This window comes from Pimephales promelas, chromosome 7 (genome assembly GCF_988280905.1).
Source record: "Pimephales promelas chromosome 7, fPimPro1.hap1.1, whole genome shotgun sequence".
Taxonomy (NCBI): Eukaryota; Metazoa; Chordata; class Actinopteri; order Cypriniformes; family Leuciscidae; genus Pimephales; species Pimephales promelas.
This window is the reverse complement of record NC_142775.1, coordinates 34,935,548-34,962,972: the sequence shown is the minus strand read 5'-3', so window position 1 is coordinate 34,962,972 and position 27,425 is coordinate 34,935,548. Positions and strand designations below refer to the sequence as shown.

Below are 27,425 nucleotides of genomic sequence, written 5' to 3'. Positions count from 1 at the left end.
ACGATTGCCAGATTTCAAGAATTTAAATGACCAATCAGAGCGTTTTTTATTGAAAGAACACGTTTTATATCTAAAGGCAGGGCTCGACATAAGCAATGGCCCAATGGCCAGTAAAAGAGTAAGTTGGGCTAGTTGATTGCGCGCGGGCCAGTAACTGGCCATCAGCAAAACAAACAGCAAACGTCATACACAGTGTGGCGCGAAGAGTGTCAATGTTACTTCAGGTTATTTATAAATAAATGTCAAAGAACTACGAGGCTAATACGAGAAAGAGGACATTCCTGGTGTCATGGAAAACACAGTACACCTTGTAGGGATGGATGGGTATCGAAAACCGGTATTAAACGGGACTGAATTTTGAAAGACCGCTGTATCGATAAGCTCGAATGCTATTGTTATTGCAGTTGGTACTGGAGAAATACATGTAGGCTACCATTTATCATTGCTATAAAGACGTTATCGTTTAAAAATTTTTTTTAACCATCTTGCTGAGTCACCAGCCATTATTCTACATATAATTCTATATATAATAAAATTAAACCATTTGTCTGTGATGCATTTTGCCATCCGCACAGTCCAGAAGAGAGCAAGAGAGAGAGAGAGAGAGAGAGAGAGAGAGATCTCACGTGGTGCCACAGCGCTCACAACACCTGACGGAGGACAGAACTAAACATTCAAGTTTTGGTTACACTTTACATCTGTGATATTAGTATGATTTTATTTTAGATTTCGGCTTCCAAAGATTATAGAATATATTTGAGGTAAAACCATTAAAAGCTGCATTCTGTCTAGCTCAACGTCCTTCCCATCACTGCAGTACAGTAGCACGCTGTCATCTCAGAATCAGCACGATCGGTGATTGTTGTAAAATGCAGTCACTTCTGTTGCTAAATTGCGGGGCGCGTTTTATAATAAAAAGAGCTAAAATCACAAAAAAAAAAATCGGCGCAAGAGATGCTGTTCCCAATGCGGCGCTCCGAAACAGACCGCAACGATGTTGTAGCAGAATCACATGAACAATTCCAGGATATGCTTTTTTTTTCCATTGGTTGTTGTGCTAAATCTTACCCAGATACAATAGTGCTATTTTTCTGATTGGCTATTGTATCCCCTTTCTTTTTTCTTTTTTTGATTGGCTGATAAGTGGCAGGCTCGACTTGATTCCTGCCGGTTCCATAGAGAGGCCAGATACATTTTGAGCGTTGCGGCATATTAAATATATTATAAATAGTTTTTCCGTGTGAGAAATACAATGTGTGGTGGGAGTGCGAGACAAAAGACCAAAATGAGTGACTGTCATGCTCAAAGTGTGACACTTGATAGCCCAGTTTAACATAAAATTATTATTGACCCCAAACTTTTGAAAGCTAGTGTTAAAAAAAAGATTGCCAAATTTCAAATGGTCTTAAATAACTTACCAGACTTCTGAGAAGACAGAGCCACCACAAGAGCAGGGTCGATCTCACAGGGCAGGCCTGCTGCAGAAGACAGCTCATACACGTTCATGGCAACCTGAGAAAAAGGAGAATTTCAGGACCAGCGGCCCATTGTTACTGCCAACGGCAAGCCTGAAAGTTACCTACCTTCATGTCAGTTTCACGAGGAATGTGGTCTTTGAAGTCTTCCACGGAGCTCACCAGGAAGGGAATGTGGCAGGACAGCACCTGGAGAAAAGGACACATCTGTGATTAGAGCTCATTTGTGCAACAACCTTTCCAAACAAAGGAATAGTTAACTGTCAGCCTCAGCCTCATTCCAACGACATATTATTTTCTTTCTTGTGTCTGAATGTCTGAGCTGCTTGTTTCCTTACAATTCAAGTTGACAGTGATTTATGCCACCAAGCTCCAAAAAGCACACAAAAACATGAATTATAGTCTATATTACTATATTCCAACAAGTCTTGTAAAACCATTTGATATGAACATGTGATTAAAGATGTCAATTATCATTCATTAACATCTCACTGATTCAAACTTCATATTCAAACTTGTCATGTGACACGTGACAACCAAACCTGATGCATCTTAAGGTGACATTTTAATCAGTGTAATTTTAGCAAAATTTATATACTATTATAGTGTAATTTTAGCATTGTTTATACACTATTATAGTATAATTTTAGCATAATTTATACACTATTATAGTGTAATTTTAGCATAATTTATACACTTTTATAGTATTTATTGATGTTATAAATTAGCTTTCATTTTTATATTAATTTAATTTTTTTTTTATAATTATATTATGGGGTTTCGATTTTTTTGCTAAACGAATAAAATGGCCATTTTGCTTTCATTTATTTTATTTCAGTTTTACTTTGATTAATTGACTTGCAAAGGCAACATTTCTAATTTTCATTCAAGTTTTTCAACTAAAAATAGATTTAATTTTATTTCAGCTTTATTTGTATGAACACAAAATATTTAATATTGTTAGTTTCAGTAAATAACTGAATCAAATATATAAGAACGTAAAGGAGATTTGAGAACTACAGAAGCTCTGTTCATCACACGACATCAAAAGACTTTGAATTTAGTCACATGGACAACTTGGTATACGACATTCTTGTTCGTCAATAAGATTAGAAGCAGAACTGTTATAAGCCTAAATACACTCGAATAAATTAAATTAATTGAAAGGGTTCTGTCCAAGTTGTAATAGAAGTTGTAATCGGTTGCGGTTAGCAATCACACTACATGGGTCCCGCCCCCGAGCCCAACTGAACCGTGCTTTGGCCCACCTTTTCCAAGCGGTCCAGGGAAGGTTAAACAGGTTAAACCGAGCCCGTGCACGGTACGGAGTGATCAGACCAGGAGCGACGAACCATACTTTGTGGATCAAAAGCGACCGGGCACGGTTCAGATCACCTAGTGTGAGAGTACCCTTTTTGAAGCTTGGTTGTAAAAATCACTGCCTACATTATGGAAAAATAGCAGCTTGAACATTTTACCTAACATCTCTTCTGTGTTTCATGGTAGAAAAAAGTAATACAGATGTGGAATTAGCAAGATCTCAGCTATGATATGTACACCATCACTCCGTTGAATTAAAGTGCTACCCACAGAAATAATGAGACGAGATATCTGCATAACAACTCACATCTCTGAGAGCTTCCTGAGCCAAAGAGCGGAACGACAAAATCACACCGATGATGGTCATCCGTTTCAGCACGCTGTCAACCGCTACAGAAATAGAAGACAAGTCTTATTAATAACTTCCAAAAATAGGACATTTTCGTCCATTAGAACCACTAAAAATAGGTCTGCAGGTGGCGTATATGTGGGTCACATTCCACAGACGGGATTTTTAAATTCCTGCTCACATTTGAGCTTAGTAATACATGATTGTATGAGGACAAGCCATAACAAATACCATAAATAGCTTTCTGTAGAGGGTCCTGTCTGCCATGGGGAGTGCTGAGTGTTATTACAAATCACACCATGAAATTCCAAACAGCTATTGTCTAATACAGTGCTTCTTAACCTGTGGTAAGTGGACATGACTGGAAATGTAATTAAAAAAAATATATTCTATTAAAAATGCTTTTTTCTGACCTTGACTCACAATACCATGACTCTAAAACTGTCAAAATGTATGTCTTCCCAAATTATAGCTAATTCTGGCCCAGAACTGCCACTTTGACAAAGAAAAGTGACATACAAAGTGACCAAACACACTGGGGGATGCTTTTATTTTCACGTTTGACCAATTTATTGCATCCATGCTGAATAAAACTATGAATTACAAAAAAAAAAAAAAAAAAAAAAATACTGACCCTAAGCTTTTGAAGTTAGAGTATATAAATAAAAGTCTCACAATGGATACTCACATGAGAGCCGCTTAAAGAGTGCTGCCATATGCTCCGGCTTGTCGAAACTGGTCCTCATCTGGGTCAGAACCTCCACATTGTCCACCACAAGTTTCTATAATGGCAACAAAAGACGTATGCTGAATAAGCAGGAAAGAAGTCTGTACATCCTTCCACGGGAGGACCTAAAAACCTACATGCAACTTTAAAGGCATTACACTCTAACAACAGCATTTATGACAAAGTTGATAACCAGAAAATATTTTTAATGTGATTGTTGGCAGAACATTCAACCCAGAACATAACTTTTAACACCAAAGACGAACAATTTTGAACAGTAGCCGCATGAAATCGCCTGAGATGGGAACTGTGAGGAAATACAAGAGCACGAGTTTGCATGTCAACAAACGATTTGCGTAATTTGAGCTCTAAGAGAAAACATATTTCACGTTAAAGTCTTTTGGTGAACATGGCGCAGAATAGAAATGCAAAATAAACCATTTCACTCCCCAGCTGATTTTGGGTCAGATAGGAAACTTGGTTCTTTTTCCTCCAAATTACTTTCAGCTGAGGGAGAGAAGTTTGCAAGTTAAAAGCCTGTGTTCACACACTTTGGTTGGCTCTCGTTTCTCAAGAAACTTTTATAAATGCAGAAGGCTGTTTCAATTATATACATGCATTTGCAAACCTGCTATCATTATTGAATAAAATCGATTGAAGGGAAAGAAAAAAACCCAGGGCTTTACATGCAGATGCTCTGGCTAAGGGAAAGAAAAAAACAGTTCATTCCTACATCATTATGTCAGGGAGTGCAAACAATACACCATTCATACTTCATGAGGAAGGCTCGGCATTCAATGTAATCAAAGTAGGCTTTGGTTCAGGTTTGATCATAGTTGCCGTTAATCCATCATTGCTGACAGTTCTTTGTTGTCGTTGTCTAAAAGTTATGCAATAACTGAGGGGAAGTGCTACCTAAACACAGTTCCTGGTAAGCAGCCCCACATGAAATATGTGGCTGCAGAAATCCACAGAAAGCAAAAAGCAAAAGAGGTGTTTGTATTTCATTCAGATAAAGTTCCTCATACCTACATATGGATCTACATTTTGAGCTGAATCATTCCTCATAGTAACACAGCTTGTTATGCCACGCATCAAGTGCACACAAGTTACTGACTGACCGCTTACACCAGAAATTTCAGAAATATTCAACCAAGTACACCGAGTCCTAATATATATTCCACACACATCGAAATGACTGTGATGCATGTGGAAACACTGTTCATGTGTACCTGGTCACTTCGTGTTTTTTCTCTTATCGGATAACTATCCAATAATATAAAGACAGAGAGGGCATTTTTCACATTCCAGATAAAATTGGACAAAATACATCTAGTTGTTGAAGACACAAATGTAAATTTTACTCCTAAAATGGTAAAAGCTAAACATGCGACAGGGTACTCAGATATGACAGTGCTACTGCAGAGGAGTAGCCGAGCATCTCTTCAGCAAACCGACGTACAAACTGACGCAAATAAAACTGAAAGTTCAGTGTTACATCCTAAAGCTCAACACACAGTCGTCCTCATTAAAAGTAGCACACTAAATCTTGCCTTTCCCTCTCTCCAATTGCAGTCTCTGATCTTAAAATTAGCTGATTATAAATAAAATTAAGCTAATTTCTAGCTTTATTTGACATGAAATTTGAAATTTATAATAATAATAATAAAAAAAAATAAAAAAAAAAATCAACAAATTGCCACAGAAATATTTAAGGTTCAGCACTGGTTCTATGTAACCCATTATGAATATTTAAAATATGTTTATGTGTGTGGGGGTTGGGGTTGTGGCACAGTGATCAACTCTTGAAACTTGAAAATGGTATTTAATGACAAAAATGATGCCAACCCTTAATTAAAGTAAATAAATTAATAAAATTCCACAAATTCAGTCTGGATTTGCCGGTGAGTCAAAGTGACTGTGGGAATCTTGTTTTGTTGAAAAGAGGCAGTCTTCAACAGAGAACTGTGCGTCTGAACGCTTTCAGAGGAAGGCAAGCAAGTTGGAACTGTGACAAGCCTAATGATGTGACCTTTCACCTCAGAGACCCCTATCACTTACCTTGAGTTCGGCCACCTGGGAAGAGATGTGCCACATGAGGCTCTCGCTGAGAAACTTCATCCCGTATGGACCCAGCAGCTCAGACAGTGAGCGCATTTCTGAGAGACAAAGTCAAGAACGTTTAAATGTGCCATGTCAGTTGGAAAGTGAAAATAATCACGTCCATCTGAAGAAAACATTGTGCAATGTTTCTAAACAAGGAAATCTTTTATTCAATGTGTCTTTGTGGCATGCTTTTTTCCCCTCACCAGATATGTCGGAATACTCCTCTGCATTGAAGGTGAGCTCATTCTCTGTGGGCAAGTTGACGAAGGCTTTCATGGCAGGAAAGTAAGCGATGTGACCATTGCTAACCTGCCGCAGTAGAGTCTCCAGATACCTGTGCACAGATTAAGACCAAACCAATGTTTCACTTTAAGGTAGTGGTCTCACACTCCAATGCTAATTAAACACACCTGAACCAGCTAATCAAGGTCTTCAGGATTACTATAGACGCTTTCATCAGACGCGTTGCCATGGTGATGAGCTGGCCCAAAGTTAACTTCCGTTCTGTTCGTTTATTAGTGTTTACTGGATAATATGGCATTCACTACAAATGCAGTGAAAGTTAAGGTGATGAGCAGGTTGTTGAGCTGTGGGGTGCAACCTGACCTAGTAGGGAGCAAACGCAATTTTTAAAAACAAAAATGTCAATTCCTATGAGGGAGACGGCGGTATTAAAATAGCCTTATCTGAGTGATAACCGGTACATTTATTAGTGGCAGCCCACCACATTATCAGCGCTGACCGCCACATATTGATTTCCGTGTTTTAAACAATTTAAGATGGGAAAAGTTGTAATTGACTGCAGTTGCGTGCAGCGCATATTCGCACGCTCTCTCTCTCTCTCTCGCAAACACATTGACAGCGGACCAGTCTGTGTATTGAATGGTTAGTATCGTAAACAGCGCTGCACAGATCCATCCAACATGTGGTCCTAGCTAATAAGGAGAGCTATGTTATTAACCTTATCAAACCCCGCCGTCGCGCTCGCCAGTTTTTTTTAACACTGCGGTAAATCAGACACGTCGGTAGAAAAACATCTTGTCTCCAATTTTTGTTCAACGGGTCTGGTAGTGTCACATTTCAGTTTGGCCAGGTAACATTTATTTTCTTTGACTGGCAAGAAATACCAGTTACTAGGTTATTTACTTGTTATGGATTGACTCCGCAAGTCTGCCGGAAGTTAAGTTTGGGCCAGATTAATGCACATGCGCAGTACCGTTTGTTTATGTTGTCACTGCTGAAAGCGTCTATAAACATTCAGGCAGGCGAGCTGGAGCTGGTTGGAGCTGAAAGACCCCGATATACTCACAGCAAAGTTTTTTTTCGTTCTTCGTTTAAGGGCAAAAAGAAGTTCAAAATACCTTTGCAGCAGTAAGCCAACTTCCCGACGCAGCTGAGATTAATATGAATTTGTAAATATGTGCAGCATGCTTTCGCCACAATAACCAAATACACGCACAACAAAATTGACAGTAGCGAGAAAACAGCAGATGCTGATCATAGATGCCTGCACAAGCTCTGTAATTTGGCACTCCTGTCAAGTGAAGTCATGTTTATTTATATGGCACTTAATACAATAGATTGCTTTAAACCAAACAGCTTTACAGTGTTAAACATGAAAAACATGAAATAAAGCAGAAAAGATTTCCACGTTAAAAAAAAGGCAGAGCCCCAAAGCGCATCTACCTATTACGTACTCCCAAAGGACCCTTGGTAGTTCGAAGGTGTTTACCAGTCGGAGCAATCTTTTCCGGAAAGATCGCTTTGGGCTGATTTTGTTCAAAATGCAGTTCTTCGTCACAGCAGTTCTTCGACTTCGCTTGAAGTATATCGGGGCCTCGTGTTGGACCTCAACGGACTGAACGAGCCCCAGAGCACACCTATGTATTACTTAATCGCCACGGACCAATGGTATTTACCAGCCAGAACAGACTTTTCCAGAAATGTCAATTTGGCAAGTCATTTCAAAAACTCTCAAAACAAACTTTGTTTTGGCCTAATTTTGTTTGAAATGGCTAGCCTGGGAAAACCCAGACAACTTCTGGCAAATTTAGATTTGCTCTGAAAGTTAGTCTGGCAAAGTCGAATATAATCGAAATCGAGGCACTAATCAGAAACTTTGGGCCGGGCTTTACACGATGATGACAGCGCTGGGATTTTGAAGCAGATTTTGTAGCCTACATTACAAAGATGGATGCCGCCCTGACATCACTCGTTCGAATCAGCCATCACGTCTGTTTTAAGCGTTTTAAACGTTTCCTTTTTGTTAAAAAACGAGCAAAGAACAACACTCAGAGATGCTTCTCCGCTGGCCGCCGCTCTGTATACGTCATCTCCTTCATCGCTCTGATTGGTTTTAGGTCTACCCGTGGCGTCCGTTGGTGACGCCCCTCTGGAAATTATTTGTCTATGACGCTTTGCCAGACCATAACTCAGTTGGTTTTAACCAGGCTATGAAATGACACCACAACAATTCAATTTCACTTGAAGTATATTGGGGCAATTAGAGCATAATGTTGTTAGCTTGACAAAATACTAATGCCAAAATTCTATTCAAATTAAGTCAAAGCATGAGTTAGGGGAGCCATTTGTTGCTGCCTATGTAGAGTGCTCTAAATCGGTCACTTAAGTGGTTATATTTCAGTTGAGATGCTGTCTAAGCACTGCAGCAGCCTATGAAGGCAGAATACTTGGTTTTGGACAGAGCCATTCATCCTAAAAGCAAAAGTTAAGCTCTGAAATAACTGTAGCCATTCTAGAGACATATAGAGTCTCACCAGTTGGTGTAGAGGCTGGTGATGGTTGGTTCTCCATGGCTGTCCAGGTGTTGAGTCTGCTGCAGCAGCACATTGTTGAACACTCTGGTGATGTCAATCTGCACATAATTCTCAATGGACTGCAACACTGTCATGTAGGCCCGCACGCTGGTGAGCAGCTCTGATGGTTTGGCGATCTCCTGTGTGGCCTGGTTGTACATGGTCATCCCAACTATGGACCTGAGCAACAGTTCCAGAGACAGAACGAAAGACAAAAATCTGGTTTTATTGTGCATGATTAATCGATGCATGTACTTCTAAAGGAACAAAGTGTTTGTCCTCTTAATGTTTTATCAAAACGTATCTTGCGTCAAAAACAGCATTAATGCTGATGTATACAAGACCAAGCAGGAAGAAAACAAAATAATCATTTAAAAACAATAATCAATACAATCAAATGAACAATCAAATAATTAAACAACCCAATGGATAAAATAAATAATAAACAATAATACTACAAAATAGGATATTATATTAGAAAAAAAAGAGATATGTGACAGCTGTTTTTTTTTGGAATAACATGCACCAATTAATCATGCGCAGTAAGACCTGGAATATACTGCATGCTAAGAAAGTAAACGGGGTCAATTTGGACGTGGTTATGTGGTGTTGTTTGGAGAGCAATGGTGGCCACCATAAACAGATCCATAACAATAACATATTCTTTTAATGCTTTGACCTGAATCAAGGCTATGTACCCAATCAGATGGAAATGGGTAATAACAGCACATGGTTGGGTGGTGAGATCTGCTAACAGGGCCTCTCATTGCTGAGAAGCACGGCCACATGAGGGGTTCACAGCCCGGGAGAGAGGGGCCAGCCAATGCATCCGCGTCAGAGTTTTTGAGTCCAACAGTGGAAAATACCTGTTATTCTTCTGCCCAATGTTTATTTAGTTGGACAAGCTCTATTCTGGAACAGTGTCAAAAATCATGCTAACCCAAACTCTCACCACTAGTCCAATAAATTACACAAATCGAACAATAAACCCAAGAGGCTCTTTAAGCCGTTGAGTTCTCAGCTTAATTAATAAGGGAGAGTTGGAAGACAATTTTCCCTCACATAAAATGCAACAGTAACTCTCCCCTATGAGGCAAATCAATATGATTGATGCTAGTGCGGAACGATTGTGGACAGACCTCATCGCGAAGGGTTGACTGTGGGTAACGTAATAGATAAAACGAGCAGTGATGTGTTTATGTAGGTAGCAGCCAAATTCAGTTCAAATTCAGGCTGTTGTGATCTTTAAACCCACATGATTCAGAAAAAAGATTGATCAGCATTATAGAATTTAATATTGCAAGAGAAATTTAAGTAAATTACTTAAATTTTATATATATATATATATATATATATATATATATTATATACACACACATGCATACATGTTTTTAATATGAATAATTTTGAAGAAACCGTTATACATAACCATACAAAACATTCAGTTTGGGGTAAGTACGCTTTTTTATTTCTAAAGAATTGAATTTTTTCTATCCTGCAGGGATGCATTCAATTGATCAAAAGTGGTGTGTGTTGTCTAAACCATCAAGATGAAAGTCTGACTTACTTAGTGAAGCGGATCTCCAGGTGGGAGGTCAGGTACTCGCGTGGGGTGAAGGTGTGCTCCCAGACCATCATGTTGGGGACGTAGTTAATGGAGAAGCAGAGCTCTGAGAGAGCAGTGTGCAGTTTGTCCAGACTGTAAAAACCAGACGACAGCCTTAAAAACTAATTTCCTTCAGATCATACAGTCAATCAGCTAAAGCTTACCCAGCACAACAGTACTGCTCACCATGGGGCCACACCGCTCCCATACTGTTACTACTGCTCATGTGTGTCCACATCAGGCTTTAGGATAAATCCATTTTATATTATATGGAGGATCTGTTTGAATGTCTGCCGTATGGGAGGATAATAGATAAAAGCCTCCAGGTGGGTTTTGTTCAACACAGTGATTCTCTACTGGTGAGTTCTAATAGGGACGCAGACATGCCCTCATAGACACAAACCATCAATTACAAAAAAAATAGAACAAAGTGAAAGACAACATGACCCAGACTACATTAAACACAGTATGAGCAACAAGAATTGACGTTTGTGCTGAGAAGAGTAAGTTTCATCCTTACTTGGTGACCAGGAGTCTGTTCTTCCTCATGCTCTCAACACCAGGTTTCTCTCTCTCCGGTTCACCTTTCTTCCCCGTCTGCTTTTTCGACTTCTTGTTCACGGCCTGACTGATGGTTTTGGCACAATGTTTTGGCAGTAGCTGCACAGAACAACAACAGGAAAAGGACCCTTTTTAAAGTCAACATGAAATCAAAATTGACCCTACTTTCTTTCCCAATACAAGTTTCTGGTCATTTTGTGAACAATTCATCAGTGCAGGTAATTTCAACTAATAAAAAAAAATAAGTGTGCACCGACTTGGGAATTGTAAAAATGTTCTTAAAATACCAGAACCAAATGATTTATGACTTAATAAAATACAGCACCATGGCAAAAGAAATTGTGAGCTTGATTTGTGAGCTTGCACCCTGAACTGGATGTAATGAAAGATTTTGTGTTATAAAATATAGGAATATAAATCTAATATAATATAAAATATAAATAAAAAATATAAATATATAAAATTAATGAATATAAATCTGTTGCATTATCCTCGCTGGTTGCACGCATACAGCGTGGCCAGTATAGTCCATATCATGCACAAATTACTCTTATAGAGATTTAATTTTAGTGAATAACTCAAAAAGACTTAATCACTCTAGTCTCAAACTCAAGGGATTTTCAGAATCAATGAATCACTTGTAGTGATCAATTCAGAATCACTTGTATTGAAATTATCTGAGAACCGTTTCTGTGATATGTACATATTTGTTTGATATCAGTTTTGTATATATATATATATATATAAATACACTATATATTTATTGAATTTATTGTTCTTTTTAATTGACACAAATCCAAATTCCTCTTACTTTTCAACATCCCTTCCCCAACCACCTGTAACATCCACTTTTCACCATCCAATCAATTCCTGATGAATAAAATCAAGTCCTACCCAGTCTTTCTAAAAAATATCTTTGTTTCACTTGGAGATATGTCAGATTAGAGAAGTAAAATAGGTTTCATGTTGACTTTAAGACTGTAATTCCTTAAGACAAATGTGCCTTCCACAGCCCAGACATGAGCAAAGCGGGAAGTTACTTATGAGCTGCCGTCCTGTTTGCTTACGACATGACAGTTACATTCACCAGAGGGGGGTGAGAATAAGTTTATTCATTAAAGCTGACTGTATGTGTTCGAATCGGTGCTGCCAACAGTGTCCAGCGAATCAATCACCGTTTGATTTCATTGCGATCATATTGCAACGGAATGGAAAATTCCTGGTGAATTTGCAGAACTCTTTGTAAACCCAGTTAAGTTTCTTAAAATCCCAGATATGACATGGAAAATTCCAGAACTCCCAAAAGTCCCTCTGTGTTTTGGCAGCGCTGAAAGCATGTGTGCGTCACTGACCTGGTCGCTCAGGGTGCACTGCTCTGTGCATATGTCTGTGATGAGGTTGCGGGCTTGCTTGGCCATTTCGTCCAGGAACATGTTGCAAAGGGACAGGCTGCGGTCTCCGATGTGGTGCCTCTGCAGGGAGGGACAGACATGGAGACATTAGTGGAGACTTCCCTTAGCACAACCCCAATGTTAAGCGAGACATTTGATTTTCAGCATAAAGTACGTTCCACTCGGTAGCATTGATTTAGTGCTTAATACAGGTGTAAAGGGTCATTTTTGCACCAAATTGAATTGCAATTCTATTTGGTTCTGCTATAGGTACAGGAAATACATCCTTATCCTTTATAATCAACAGTAAATCATTTGGCTCAGCTGGTCACCTGGAAAAACCATCAATGAACAGGGCCTAATAATGGGCCTAATAACAACTAAAGGGACCAGCCACAGTTTTTAAGTGGAGTTTAGTGACATTTCAATCAAATAAATGCAGCCAGGGTGAGTATAAGAGACCTTAAAAAGAAACTTGATCCCAAACTTATGCCCATATATTAATTTTAATCAGTGAATTAACTAGAATTGGATGAGGGTGGAAAAACAATTTCTCACCATGCCATTAACTGGCATGAATTTATTTGGTCCTGTCAGAGGCTGAATCCACTCCAACATAAGCTGCTCAGGTGGATTTGGCCAACAGTGAGGTGCTGTTTGTGACCTGTTCATGTGTAAGTGAGGCTTTTTGTTATGGCCCAGCTGGTCTTGTCGCCTCAACTTCCTCCCAAGAGCAAACAGCGCATACTCTCTAAATTACTAATGCAAAACAACCTTTGCCCCTGTGCGTTTTGACGAAATCCATACAAGATGAGTGTCAGTTAAAGCTTCCTTGGTTTAACTCCGATCTGACGAGGACCAAATATTCTGCCTCGCTCCTCGTGGGCATCTGAGGGCAGAGTCTGAGACGGTGCAGGTTGGAAATAACACATCTATCCGACGTGATGCAGAGGCTAACCTCTGCTGAAGCGCCGTGATCTTTTGTTGTTTCTCTAAACCGCTGTAAAAAGTTTTCTGTGCGAGGATGGAAATATTCTTGGAAACTTTTAGTGCTTTTCCAACATAAATAAAGCTTGCAGCTGTCCAAAGCTGTGTGGAGTGGACATAGGAGGAAGACCATTTCAGAGACATGCTGAGAGAGGGAGTTTCATGTTTAAATAAGGGAAACCCAAGCCTTCTATGGCTCAATAAATCTCTTTTATTCCTCTAAGTGCTCTCAGACAGCTCAATGTTCAGGCCCTGCAATGACATGAGAACTCTCATTGTGCTGTTTGTTTGGGTGCCGTTTGTCCACCAATTAGGAGTGAAAATGTGGGTTTATTTACCAAATTAAATTGGATATTGGAGGGCACGATGTTTGGCAGGAACAAACACTTGGTGAATGTGCTGGCCATATACTGGCAGGGGGGGGGGGAACAGGAATCTGTTGTGCTCCTCGTGTGTGCGTAGGGGCTTCCATATGCCCCTGGGGAGCCTGGGTAGCTGCACTGGTGTATGGTTCAATTACAGATTTAATAAATCATGCTTTTCAGCATTTGGTTTTCTGTACACATCCTGATACATGGACCACAGTGCTCAATGCTGCGTGTTGGGACATTCCAGCTCTAGTTAACTCATGGAGCTTTCCGGATTCACAGTACGACTCCATCCTGAACCCTCGCATGGGTCGAAGCTAAGCCGAGGCGAGACCCGACAGAGAAAAGAAAGATCTTTTCCAAACTCCTTTTCTCAAAAGTAACACTGGCCATATTCACTAGGGGACATTCGCAGACACATAAAACTGTTTTTTCCCCCCCAAAACACAGAGTTTGCATTTGGGCTAAACCAGAGATTTCAGGACAAGTCAAATGGAATATGTAATCTGACCAAATTAAATAAGTGTCAAGTGTCGACTGATTCATAATAGTCAATGAAAGCAACTGCATGAGGCTAAAACGATCATTTCATTATACGTAGACTAGGGCTGGATGATATAATGACTGATTGTTTAAATTAACATCATGAATATCACAACGACAGAAGTTAAGAACGTCTGATTTATTCTTCAATACCAAAAACTGTTATAACGGCTAAATTTAATTTATTTGAATGAATTATTTTTAAAACGATTCACCAAAGTGATCACTGCAATTTACTTTACTTTATTTTACTTGCATTAAACATTTTGAATCTACAAATTGCTATTTCAGAGAAAAATAAATAAATTTAGAGATAACGAACATATAATCATTTCACAAATACAAATTCACAATACTACTTTCAATAATACCTACAAAAAAATGTCATAAAGCACTGTTTTCAGATAAGGTTACTGAAGTCAGGGTTCGTACAGATTTTTAAGAGTGAAATTCAAGCACTTTTAAGCAGTGGAAGCAGTGCTTTACAAGTGTAAGTACAGGTGAATTAGAAAGGGTTCAGTAAATATAATGGCGTGTACATTATATGCTAAAGAGCCGAAAAGTAAACTACAGTAGAAACTGCTATATAAATGGGAGACTATAGGAAATATAAGTTTGTGTTTCCATTTGCTCCAACAGCAATAGGAAACAAATCCATTTTACATATCCAATTGCCTTCCATTTCAAAAAGAAGAAAATATTCAATATACAAAACATGGTTACACGAAGATCAAAACGAGATATGAAACAAATTCTGAATCTGAACGAGACAAATTCAAAGCTGTACAGTAAAGGGTGCAACATGAACGCAACCTTCAGCTGCGCTGCCAATCCGGATATTAAAACTTAAGAATGTAGGAAAAGAAAGTAAACACTCCAATTTCTAGAGGTGTGAATCTTCACTTTCCTCATGATTCGATTACGATTCAGTGGGTAACAATTTGATTATAAAATGATTCCCAATGCATTACGATGCATCATTTCCACTATTTCTTTAAATTAATAATAATTACAATTACAAAGTTATTTTCAACAATCACTAGAACAAATACAATATAAGAAACAAATGTAACTAACAATGCTTTACTTTTTTTAACAGAAGAATTCAAGTAAGAAATAATACAGAAATTAAATAATCACTACATAATCTTTAGTATAATAATAGCAAATAAACTGATTATTATTAAAGCTACAAAAGTTATTCAGTCAAGAGTAGGGCTGTCACTTTTGTGAAAAAATCCTGTTCGATTTCTGAGACATAAGTGTTCATTGAACCGATTTTCAATGTCTAAAGACGTTTCCATTTTCAACACTAAATATAAGCAAATCCACAGACAACTAACAGGTATTAGGACGAACGTGAAGAGGGCACTTGAGGCGCGCAAAAGTCAGCAATATTTTGATTTATTGGCGTGAAGTTTCGTGCACAATGACAAACAGGAGTGCAACATTCAGGGATTGAAATTAACACCCTCCAACCCGCCAAAATGCAAGTAAGAACGATCATTGGTGGGTAACGCTGTCAAATCACAAGCCAATATGGCGTGTTTCCATGTTTACTCACTTTGCTGGGGAAGTTTGTTTAAGTGAAATCTGCGCGGATTTAGCGCAAATAACATACCCAACTCATGAGTCCTAATCATGATAGATTAAATACAGCGTATTGCGCAGAATCTGCGCATTTTTGGCTTTCTCACACACGTCAACAAATAACACAGCATTTCTTCACTTGCATTGAAGTAATAGCGAATAATAAAAAGCATTTGGTTAACAGAAAAGACAGTGTACTGTGTTGATCTCTCCACCTAAAACACATTTTTGGTAAAAAAGAAAAAAGAAAAGGCCATTAAAATTGATTACCTATTTTCGTTTTTAAAACTTGTGTTGGTTGGTCTGATCGATTGTGCAATCGATTTTCGAACGTTAAGTGACAGCCCTAGTCAAGCGCAGTAAGAGATTCCCTCTTTTCTTTTGTTGTTTGATTAACAATAACAGTAGCAGGTTTATTAAGACCTAATGCACAGGTCTAACATAATGTTACGCATCAGATTTCCCCCCAAATCTTTGGGAACGCATGCTCTGGCAAATGATCCACGACTCAATCTTTAAAGGTTATATTTCAGGGAAGATTTCTTTCTTTTTTTATCGAGATGTTCTAAGAAAAAAATATGAAGCATTTTTAAGGATGATAATGAAAATTCAAGCACATTTCAAACCTTGAAAACATAACGGTTAAAATCAAGCATTTTTCAAACTTTCAAAACTCTGTACGAACCCTGTGAAGTGAATCTGATATTTGAGCTCCTCTTGGGGCCTGTTGGACTGATTCCAGGTCAGTGCGACTCACCTCTTCAGGGCAGAGCTCATGGGTGCAGCTCATAAAGTGGGTGCAGAGCAGAGGGAAGGAGATGGAGTATCGAGACTGGGATGGCAGTTCGAGACACTGCTGGAACATCTTTTCAAAGGCGCGGCTGTAAAAGCTATCAAAGAGAGAGAAAATGAGTTGCCAGTTCACTTCACCGTCTGGTACAGTCATATCTAATCAGTTGAAACGCCCCTGTCCGCTTTCCACCAAGCATGAAAAAGAAATATCTAAAAACAAGAGGCACAACAGACAGTTGCTATGGGAGTCTGAGAGCAGATATGGCTTCTGCCAATTGTGGAGCTGGCGTTAAGCAGTGTTTCCTGTGCCACTGCTGAATCAACAGTCACGGCAAAAACGAATCATATTCTGCCTAACTTGGGAGCTTGCAGTGACTTAAAACGTAATTCGTAAAAAAAAAAGAAAAAAGTTGGGGTACAGGAAAATAAATCAATTTTGCATGGTTTTTGCTGGCTACAATAGACAATTATATGAATAAAATACATAAAAAAATTCAAACTCAAGTCTGAATGCAAATTACAGATCATTCAATGAATTCAGAGCCACTGCACATATAAAATTTAAGTCAACCTTTTTCTGAATTTTTCATTTCTAAACCCACTTTTTGTGTATTCAGTGATCTACTCTACACATTAATGTAATTTCTTTGAATGACCTTTTCTTTGATGTGAGGTCATACCAGAAAATGGAAAGGTCAGAAGTCTCCACAAGCATCTCCACCAGAGAGTCCACCATCTTGGTGTGGAAGATGATGGTGTTCATCATCTTTCCCAACTCCCTGTGATCTGCCAGTCCTAGTGAGGCCTTGGACACGCTGGTGTAAGCCTAAGCACAGAGGAAAACATCATCATTAGAGTTAATCTGGAATCAAATAAGAAGTGCATTAGTTATTTCTGACAACTTTTCTCAACGGCTAAGCTTGGTGGGCTTGATTTCCATGAGCAAATCCTCAGGCAAATGAAGAGCAACGAATCAGATTGGAAACTGGACCAGGGCAGAGTACGAAGAAAAGTGTGGTTTGATGTTTTACCATATCATTAACTTCTGAGAAGGCTTTCTGGGAAATATTTTTGTAAACTTGATACTTTTGAACCAGACAATGTCCAACCAACACAATTTCCTCTCTAGCATACATGATCAAATGAAGACTGTATGCAAAACAGATTCTCTTTGGTGTTTAAGTCAAAACCCCTCTTTTTCCCCCAGCGAAACAGCTGTGCCAGCCAGTGCGATCAACTCGAACATAAGAAGTGTGAGAAAACTCAACCAAAACACGAATTGCACACGCCCTGCGCTGGCTTTCATCATCTAAAGATCAGCCAATTCAAAGAGCGCGGCATGCCAGGATGATGCCACATGACATTCAGCAGGTGCTAAACTCACAAAGCTTATGGTTATGGAGTCCGGGGAACGACAATAAACATATCGTACTGCACTGAAGTCCACTGTGGAGCAGAAAAAGTATTGAAAAACAGGGCTTATTTTTAGATGAACGTTTGCAGACTGCTGCTGGTAGTTTAATCGGCCATAGCGATAAATAGGACCGCACCTTTGGAAACGAAGAGGCCAAATGCAGACGAGCAGACGTGAACTGAGTGAACCGTTAGTTGTTATATACTGGCAAATGTTAACTCAACAACAGGTCCATTAAACAAGAAGAAAGCATGCTAAATTTAAGGAGAGAACGGGGCATCCCTGCTTAGAGAGCAGAGCCAGGGCAGCTCTTTAGAGTGACTCGATGCTGTCAAACTTGGAGTAGTGACTGATTCTAGAGCCCACAGATAGACTTTTACTACACATCTGTGACATTTTAGTCTGCTTGGTTTCATTCACCAAAACAGTCATACCGGTAACTAATTTTTCATGACCAGTTACCCATTTATGACACTACCGTTATTTTTTTTAATTAAATTTCTTTAATAAAAAATGTCTCATGCTTACCAAGGCTGCATTAATTTGATCAAAAATAAAGTAAAAACAACTTTATTGTGAAATATTATTAAAATTTAAAATAACATTTTTTTATAAATGTCTTTACTGGCACTATGGATTAATTTAATGCATACTCTCTGAACATTAATTTTTTAAATTAAAGTTTGGGGTGGACCACATGTTTTGAAAAACAATAGAAGACAGATGGAAAATGTTATTCTGAAAAAAAAAATGTATTACAGTAATACAGTAAAAAAACAACTAAATTACAGCAATAAGAATCTAAAAATAACCACCAATAATAATAGACAATGAAAATAAAATTAAATAATAAAAAAATAATTATTTAATAAAAAAAAAAATATTTGTATAATTTCATTATATTATTTTTTCTTTCTTCCAGTTTTGGGGTAAGGTGACCTGGACATATTTTCGTGCAATTCAGCTACATAGCTGAACATACACATCAACACACCCACAACTGTCAACAGCCTCAAACACACTCTGCTGCTCTATAGCTGACAGTTTAAATCCTTGAATTTGCTTTGTCCTGGCAAACTGAGAGCAGTCAGAGCCCAAGGCTGCGCAGTGAATAAACGCTGCTGTTATTGGGGCCGATTTGTTTTTGTGGCCATGTGAAAGAGAGGACTCTGGCTGCGAAAAGAGCGATGGAGAGTGGGAAAAGGTCCAAACACAGAAAACAGTTGTTCAGCTGTGAGAAATGTTCACATTCCACTGATAGCAGCTTCTCCTGCTGAAGAGGTGAACTGAAACCCTCCTGTGTGAAGAGCTTGAGGCCTGCTCTTAAAGGTATGTTCTGGGTTCAACGCAAATAAGTTTCTTTTTGTGGAATTTGTGGCATGACCACAGAAAATAGTCTGTCCGATAAAGCAAAAATTGTAGTAACTGCATAATGGAAGAACAGTAAACACATTGATTCAATCATATGAGATGGAGTGAGACAAAATCATTTGCTGATCATGCCTGTGTAAAGTTATTTGCAATTTTTGTTTTTAAGTTACATTTTTTCATGACCACATAACGTCACTAAACCAGGTAACTTTAACATGAGGTTATCAGAAGGAAACTATTCAAATAGAGCAAATCCCACCAACAGAAATTACATCAGTAATGCACTACAAAATCATCCAAACTGAATATTTAAATGTAAAAGGTTTCCAAAAATAAATTTCCAATACTTTAGTCATTCCTACATATAGAGACAGCACTCACAGACAGCAATGTAATAAAAAATATATATACATATATATTCACTTCTATAAAAATGCCACGATTTCCAACTAGGGCTGTCAAACGATTAATCGCATCCACAATAAAAGTTTGTGTTTATATAATACACGTGGGTGCAATGTGTATAATTATTTTATATATATAAATAGACACACACGCTTGTATATATTTAAGAAATATTTTCATGTATATACTGTATATAGATTTATGTATAATTTATATTCTATATAAATATAAATATTTTATATATAAATATTTTTTCTTAAATATACATGCATGTGTGTGTATTTAAAAAATAAATATATATATATATATATATATATATATATATATATATATATAATTATACACAGTGCACCCACATATATTATTTAAACACAAACTTTTATTTTGGATGCGATTAATTGCGATTAATCGTTTGACAGCCCTATTTCCAACAAATCTCATAAACTTATTTATATAGCATTCTCCCAATAAAAAGTTTCAAAGCAGCTTTACAGGAAATTTTAGAATAAAAAGTTTATAATATCTAATATCTTCATGCCTTAAAAGTTGCATTTAGCAGATTAGAGCAGGATGATATAGTTTACATTGTGCAATGATTCAAACAATCAACCATGATTTATGTTATATATTGCCCTGTGTATACTGTATGCATATTAATTTCCATTATTTTTTCAGACCTGCAAATCATAATTTTGAAATTTTTATATTTTCAGGTTTTCTATGATCAAGAAGACCCTGAATATAAGGGCTTTCACAACAACTATGTTACATACAAGGGACATAGGGGGGAAAAGTTCTGTGGTATCACGGTATCATATCAAAATCATGCCTCAAATGCTGTAAATAAAGTTTCTGAACCCAGAACATTCTTTTAGGGAAGAGGTCAAATGGCTTCTCACTTGTGGGACTGGGCAGGCCAACACACAGGAAACGCATTTGAGAGCAGACTGGACAATCCCAAAGACTGCAATCCAGATCCATGGGCCTTTGAGGTCCACACACACTCTCACAGATCCTCAAAAACACATGAACAAGCTTGTCTCTCCAGCTCTGCTTCCATTTCCACCCACCCACATGTACTGTTACTTGATGAAAAAAATGTGCTGTATTCCACAGGGACGAAGTCTGATTTATTTGAGCCTGGATGAAAGGCGCAGGCTCTTCTTGAATAATCAGAGCTTCAAAAGAACAGCATGCATTGTGGTTCAATTCTAAGTAATTCAAAATTAAGTCATTTTTCATACAGCATGCAAAAAATATTGCTTTCATTCGAAAAGACAAAGGATAAGCAACTTTCTGCAAGAAACATTTGTCACAGCATGAAAGTTTTTGTTGACTGCATCTCAAACTGTGAGATCATTAGTTGCGTTACGTTAACCAGCATCTGCTAATTAGTAAAGAGGAAGCAAAGATAAGAGCTGTAAATTATGCCTGATTAGGATCAGAGGAAACAAACACCATGTATTGACCCGGCTCAGACGACTGAGATCATCTTACCTGCAGTCTAAACCAGTCTAGCCTCATCCCTCTGAAATCAAACACTTCACCATCTTCGACTGCAACACACACCCATACAAAGTTAGTTATTTTGAGACAGAGTACAAACAACAAGAGACAATATTATATAAAAAAAAATAAAAGATAAATAATAAGTACATAGATCCCAGTGTCATACTACAGGAAAATTTAAATATATAAAATATAATTATATGATGAGAAGCGTCATATAGAAGTTTTGGCATGATGCCAGTCAGACTTACTTTTATTATTATATCTTTTAATTTGCGTGCATAACGTTGAAGTATGCATTTGATTACTGCATTACATTTCATTTGTGTAGTACTGAATTTTATTTGGCTGGATTATGCTAAATTTAGTCACCGACCATTTTTATTTTGCTGGATTATGCTAAATTTAGTCACTGACCATTTTTATTTTGCTGGATTATGCTAAATTTAGTCACTGACCATTTTTATTTTGCTGGATTACGCAAAATTTAGTCACTGACCATTTTTATTTTGCTGGATTATGCTACATTTAGTCACCGACCATTTTTATTTTGCTGGATTATGCTGAATTTAGTCACCGACCATTTTTATTTTGCTGGATTATGCTAAATTTAGTCATTCACCATTTTTTATTTTGCTGGATTATGTTAAATTTAGTCACCGACCATTTTTATTTTGCTGGATTATGCTAAATTTAGTCACTGACCATTTTTATTTTGCTGGATTACGCAAAATTTAGTCACTGACCATTTTTATTTTGCTGGATTATGCTAAATTTAGTCATTGACCACTTTTTATTTTGCTGGATTATGTTAAATTTAGTCATTGACCATTTTTATTTAGCTGGATTATGCTCAATTTAGTAACTGACCATTTTTATTTTGCTGGATCATGCTAAATTTAGTCACTGACCATTTTTATTTTGCTGGATTACGCAAAATTTAGTCACTGACCATTTTTATTTTGCTGGATTATGCTAAATTTAGTCACCGACCATTTTTATTTTGCTGGATTATGCTGAATTTAGTCACCGACCATTTTTATTTTGCTGGATTATGCTAAATTTAGTCATTCACCATTTTTTATTTTGCTGGATTATGTTAAATTTAGTCACCGACCATTTTTATTTTGCTGGATTATGCTAAATTTAGTCACTGACCATTTTTATTTTGCTGGATTACGCAAAATTTAGTCACTGACCATTTTTATTTTGCTGGATTATGCTAAATTTAGTCATTGACCACTTTTTATTTTGCTGGATTATGTTAAATTTAGTCATTGACCATTTTTATTTAGCTGGATTATGCTCAATTTAGTAACTGACCATTTTTATTTTGCTGGATCATGCTAAATTTAGTCACTGACCATTTTTATTTTGCTGGATTATGCTAAATTTAGTCACTAACCATGATTATTTAATATATAAAAATGTTTGTTGAACTTTCAGCAACAATTGTGATCCATGCAGCTCTTACCATGAATAAAATGACATGATCGACAAATATTACAGTTTATAATACAAACCAATGAATCTGATAAATAAGAGACCAGGGACATACATTTTGATTTCATGACGTTTTTACCACATTACAAATGTTAAAATAAGAAGAGAGGTTCTATACCTTGTTTAACACTGAGAGATGTCATTGTGTTCACGAAAGATGACATAATAATGGACTCGTCCTCCGGGCAGACGGACAAGTTCTACAAGAGAAGACGACATGGTTATTTTACCATTTTTGTGTGCCTTTTAAAATTAAAGCACCATGATGAGCAAGTCTAGCTGCTGATTGCAGTCTCAGAACTGAATGACAATACTAGTTCTCCATCTAGTGGTGAAGTTCATGTATTTCGCCTCATGTTCTTCTAGACGCCCAGTGTGAATGATTCATAAAGTGACTAATGTTCATGTCTGAACTACCCAACTGCACATGACTGATCATCATCTCATGAGAGCACTACAAATAGCAATTGCCCTCCAAAGAGTGTGTAACTGATCTTTGTCCTTTTAGTCCAGTAGAAAGGAAAACTGGATCCACAGAGCAGATAGTCTCACCTGCACAAGCTCATTGAGCACCACAGCGTCAAAGCCAGACAGGTACTGCACGTAGTATCTCTGCATCACCGGGCCGTACTTCCGTACGTGTGCTCTCAACTCTTCCATGTAAAAGATCAGCTCTGCAATGTGCCTGAGAAAACAAGGAGAAATGAAAGCTGAAATGTTTTAAGAAATACTAAAACTGAAATTAAATTACAAAATAAAACTGACAAAAATATATTAAAGCTGAATAGAAATATGTAAAAAAAAACTAATAAAAATGACAAGAACAAAATAAACTTAAATAATGAAAAAAATATGAATAAACACTATTAACAGTAAATACATAATACTGAAATAACATGTGTAATGCAATATGGGTGGAAATTGCAGTGAATCACACACACACAAAAAATATGAATCATGGAATTTTTTGGTCAAATTTAAAAATACAAAAGCGTAGCATACGGCCTCATTAAAGCATACATTTAATGTATAAGAATAGGATTTACTTGTCAATGAAGTCATCTGTGCTTTTCTTCTGGATGTTGTCTGCATGTCTGAGCAGCCAAATGATCTCATCACGGGCGAAGGAGAGAGCCATGAACACAAACAGAGCCTTGGGACCCAGTAAACCTGGCTGATCCGCTAGAACTGTGGCGAGCTCTTTTAAGGCAGATCTCAAGAACTTGCGGCGCTCTCTGTGCATGGAGCCCCTGGACCAAATGATAAAAAAAAAATAATACAGATACTGCAAAGATAGGGGAGTGATAACTATTATAGTATGGCATCTTCAGAAATACCAAGAGGCCACTTACGCATGCGACAGAGCAGACTCTTTACATTCACGGATGTCATTGACACGTTTGTTGTAACTGTAGAAGGTAGAGAAAACAAATAAAAACACAATAAACAACATAATATACATCTAAACAACACAAAAACAGGCTACATGTGCTATAATGTCAATATTTTATGTAAACGCTACACACAATATGCAAATTAATTACAGAAAACTTGAGAATGTGTGTGCCAGTAGAAATTGCTGACCCGCGAATGTTCACAAAGAGATCCTCGGCAGCTTTGTGAATGTGGAAGACCTCGTCCCTGAACAGACAGAGACAGGAACTGCTCTGAAGAGCCAACTTCCACAAACTGAGAGCCGCAGGGTCACTGTTCAGAGCTGCATGACACAAGATGAACCCGACTAGGACACCGAACAGAGAGAGACTGTTACAAATCACATACAATCCTGTTACATTTGTAAAGACCCAGGCCCATAAAGGATCTGTCTTCACCGATATCGACAACTGGAAAGAGTGTCGTTTATGTAAATCATGAAATATTGTGGGTTATTTGATGATCCTTTCCACAGAGAATGTAGTGTTCTCAGATTTATCACCTTTCACCAAATTCAAATACATTACGCAGATTCCTCAAAATAAACGTGTGAAAAAAACACTCAATCTGGACCTGCTAAATATTAAAGCACACCATTTAAATGGTATACTACTGTACAAAAAGACTAGAAAATAATAAAACAAATGTTCAAACAATTACCAGTCTTGCTTCTCTCAATCTGAGGCATAACAATCATAAAACGGCATTCACAAGAAATTTAAGGTAACGATCTATTAACCAGAAAAAATCATTTCAGAGGTTTTGATGTAAATTTAAGGACAACTGTTTTAGAATAAAGTCCAATAAAGAATCATGCACAGTACGAAAAGGTGTACATTATAAATGTAATATATTTAATAACACACTTACAGACGATCCATTTCTCCATGGCGTCCAAGGATAGATATTCACAGGGCATCTGAAATATACAGGTCAACAAATTATATTTGGTCAAATGCACAATGTTCACATGCTCCTGCCTATGAGGAATATACAGTATGATAAAAATACTATATCACAGAATGATACATTTCATATCAATAGTTGTATCCGCGATGTTTTGCTGGAATGCTAATATATTAAATAACCATGTGTTAATGCTTATATTTGGGCAATCAATAAACTACTATTACACTTTGTTATTACACATAGTGAGCCTTTTGGCAGTGTTGTTTTAGTATTATTTATCTATTATAAGAATATTTATTACAATTTAGAATTAGCATTTTTAGCATTTTTTTAGTCATTTTAGCACTTCAGGCAATATTTTCATCTAATATTTACATTTTATTTAAACAAAACTATATTATTTCAATTATTGAAAATTATTTTTACTAGTAATTATATATACATTTTTTTATAGTTGGAAAACTTGTAACCCTTATTTTTAGGCATGATAAGACGCTACCATTGTGGAGGCTCTTTTAAACAGTTTAAGGATACCTATGATGCAACCTATGACTAACAGAATTAATGTGTAGTGTTTCTAAATGGTAGTATGTTAAAATGCAGATTCCAAAGAAACCAGGATGATCTACTATTACCAGTTAGGATCCGAAGTGCAGATCCATGCACACTCTAATGGCTAATATTGCCCACAACCCATTGCAAAACTGACTAGCATTCAATTAGAACTACAAACATCCATAAAACTGTTAAAAAATACCAATATAACAGATGTGCAAGACTGATAGTTAAGTAGAGCAGTTTAGAAAAATGGAATTGACTGATTAATAATCAGCATCTAACCAGATGAACATTTACTGAATGTTTTCCACATTGTATTTAATCAACAACAACAACAACTTTGTGAATGATTGATAAGATACATTTGATCATTAAAGGAGCTGTATGTAAGAAATGTATTTCAAATAATCATAAAATGGCCCTGATATGTCACTAGAAATTAAAAAACCATGTTCAATTCAAATACTTATATCACTGACAACAGTAATCCAGCCAGGATATTGTCATTAAAAAGTGAAGTTGTCATGTTGTGTTTTGGTCTGATGCTCCACCCTCGACCTATCTACCAATCACAGAGTCAGTAGTGTTGCGGCATGCGGCATTGCCAGCTCTGCTCTAGTTACCACAGCTGCAGATACAAAACGTGTCAGATAAAAAAAACAACAACGCCTATCTGGCAACCTTGAGTCAAGGGGGAGGGGATACACCACTCTATAGTAATTTTAAAGTGGTTGCAGTACCAGTTTTGGCCACAATCTTACATACGGCTTCTTTAACTATTAAATGCATTATGCAAACACGAGGAGAGTTCTCCGCAACAAAGACCCACGACATTTGACAGGGCAGTTTAAACTGTCATGATGAACGTAACTACAATTATGACGAAGTAGTATGTCCCATAGCTTCCCTATTATTCCGCTACACACTCAAAAAAAACATTCTTTCTCTTTACAATAAAAAATACATACTTTTAGGGCATAATTTAAGTAGGTGAATTGGGATACCAAAATAAAAGGCAACACTGATGCTGCTATACACTTATATGGTGACTGGGTTGTGAGCTTAGCAACATGCTAACATCAATCTAAAGTCAAAAGAGAGCATAATTTAAACTTGTGTGCTTCATGTGAGGAGCGCCATTTGTGTTGTGTGAATGTTAGCGGACTTGCTACTGCGATAAAGAGAGTTTCAAATCAGTCTTTTATAAGGTGCCATGATGAACATGCTGCCTTAAAAGGGAACAGTGTATGATGACAGAATTCACAAAAATAATTAAAGACTATAGTGAAGCCTGACCGTGTCAGATTGAGCCGGATTGAGCATGGTACTAGGAGCACTAATCAAACTGAGCAGCTGAGCGTTCCTCCACTGATCTGCAGACAGATTCCGGCGTGGGTAGACCATCTGTAGGGAGACCAGTGCATCTGACAGCGACTGTCAAAGCAGAGAGAGAAAGAGAAGAGAAAAACAAATGGCAGAGAGCTCAGATTACACCATGTTCTCCTTATGAGATAGGATTGTCTCAATGTAGCATGTGGACTTTACTTTTCCATGAGGGACAAACTCCTCCATCATCTTTTTCAATGGGTTCTCATAGTCCACAATCATCTGTCCAAGCCTGGGGTATTCTCGATCACTGAACACAACATTACAAAATCATGACCCCAGACACATCTCTGTCATTGGTAATA

At 37.4% G+C, this 27,425-nt stretch overlaps 1 protein-coding gene across 4 annotated transcripts in view; it reads right to left on the bottom strand.

Annotated features, from left to right (window-relative positions):
* Nucleotides 1–27,425, bottom strand: part of nckap1 (NCK-associated protein 1) — a 54,135-nt gene that overhangs the window by 7,648 nt on the left and 19,062 nt on the right. For all 4 annotated transcript variants that reach the window (XM_039683256.2, XM_039683257.2, XM_039683258.2 and 1 more), the window contains 21 exons: nt 27,280–27,370; nt 27,031–27,168; nt 25,138–25,186; nt 24,418–24,574; nt 24,186–24,242; nt 23,880–24,083; nt 23,386–23,518; nt 22,952–23,033; nt 21,319–21,377; nt 17,312–17,457; nt 16,597–16,729; nt 12,313–12,432; nt 10,920–11,059; nt 10,361–10,492; nt 8,755–8,973; nt 6,181–6,311; nt 5,933–6,030; nt 3,833–3,926; nt 3,103–3,185; nt 1,584–1,664; nt 1,419–1,512 (listed from right to left, as the gene is read on the bottom strand). In XM_039683256.2, coding sequence (XP_039539190.1) covers nt 1,419–1,512; nt 1,584–1,664; nt 3,103–3,185; nt 3,833–3,926; nt 5,933–6,030; nt 6,181–6,311; nt 8,755–8,973; nt 10,361–10,492; nt 10,920–11,059; nt 12,313–12,432; nt 16,597–16,729; nt 17,312–17,457; nt 21,319–21,377; nt 22,952–23,033; nt 23,386–23,518; nt 23,880–24,083; nt 24,186–24,242; nt 24,418–24,574; nt 25,138–25,186; nt 27,031–27,168; nt 27,280–27,370 — 2,441 coding nt within the window. The remainder of the gene's footprint in view (nt 1–1,418; nt 1,513–1,583; nt 1,665–3,102; nt 3,186–3,832; nt 3,927–5,932; nt 6,031–6,180; nt 6,312–8,754; nt 8,974–10,360; nt 10,493–10,919; nt 11,060–12,312; nt 12,433–16,596; nt 16,730–17,311; nt 17,458–21,318; nt 21,378–22,951; nt 23,034–23,385; nt 23,519–23,879; nt 24,084–24,185; nt 24,243–24,417; nt 24,575–25,137; nt 25,187–27,030; nt 27,169–27,279; nt 27,371–27,425) is intronic.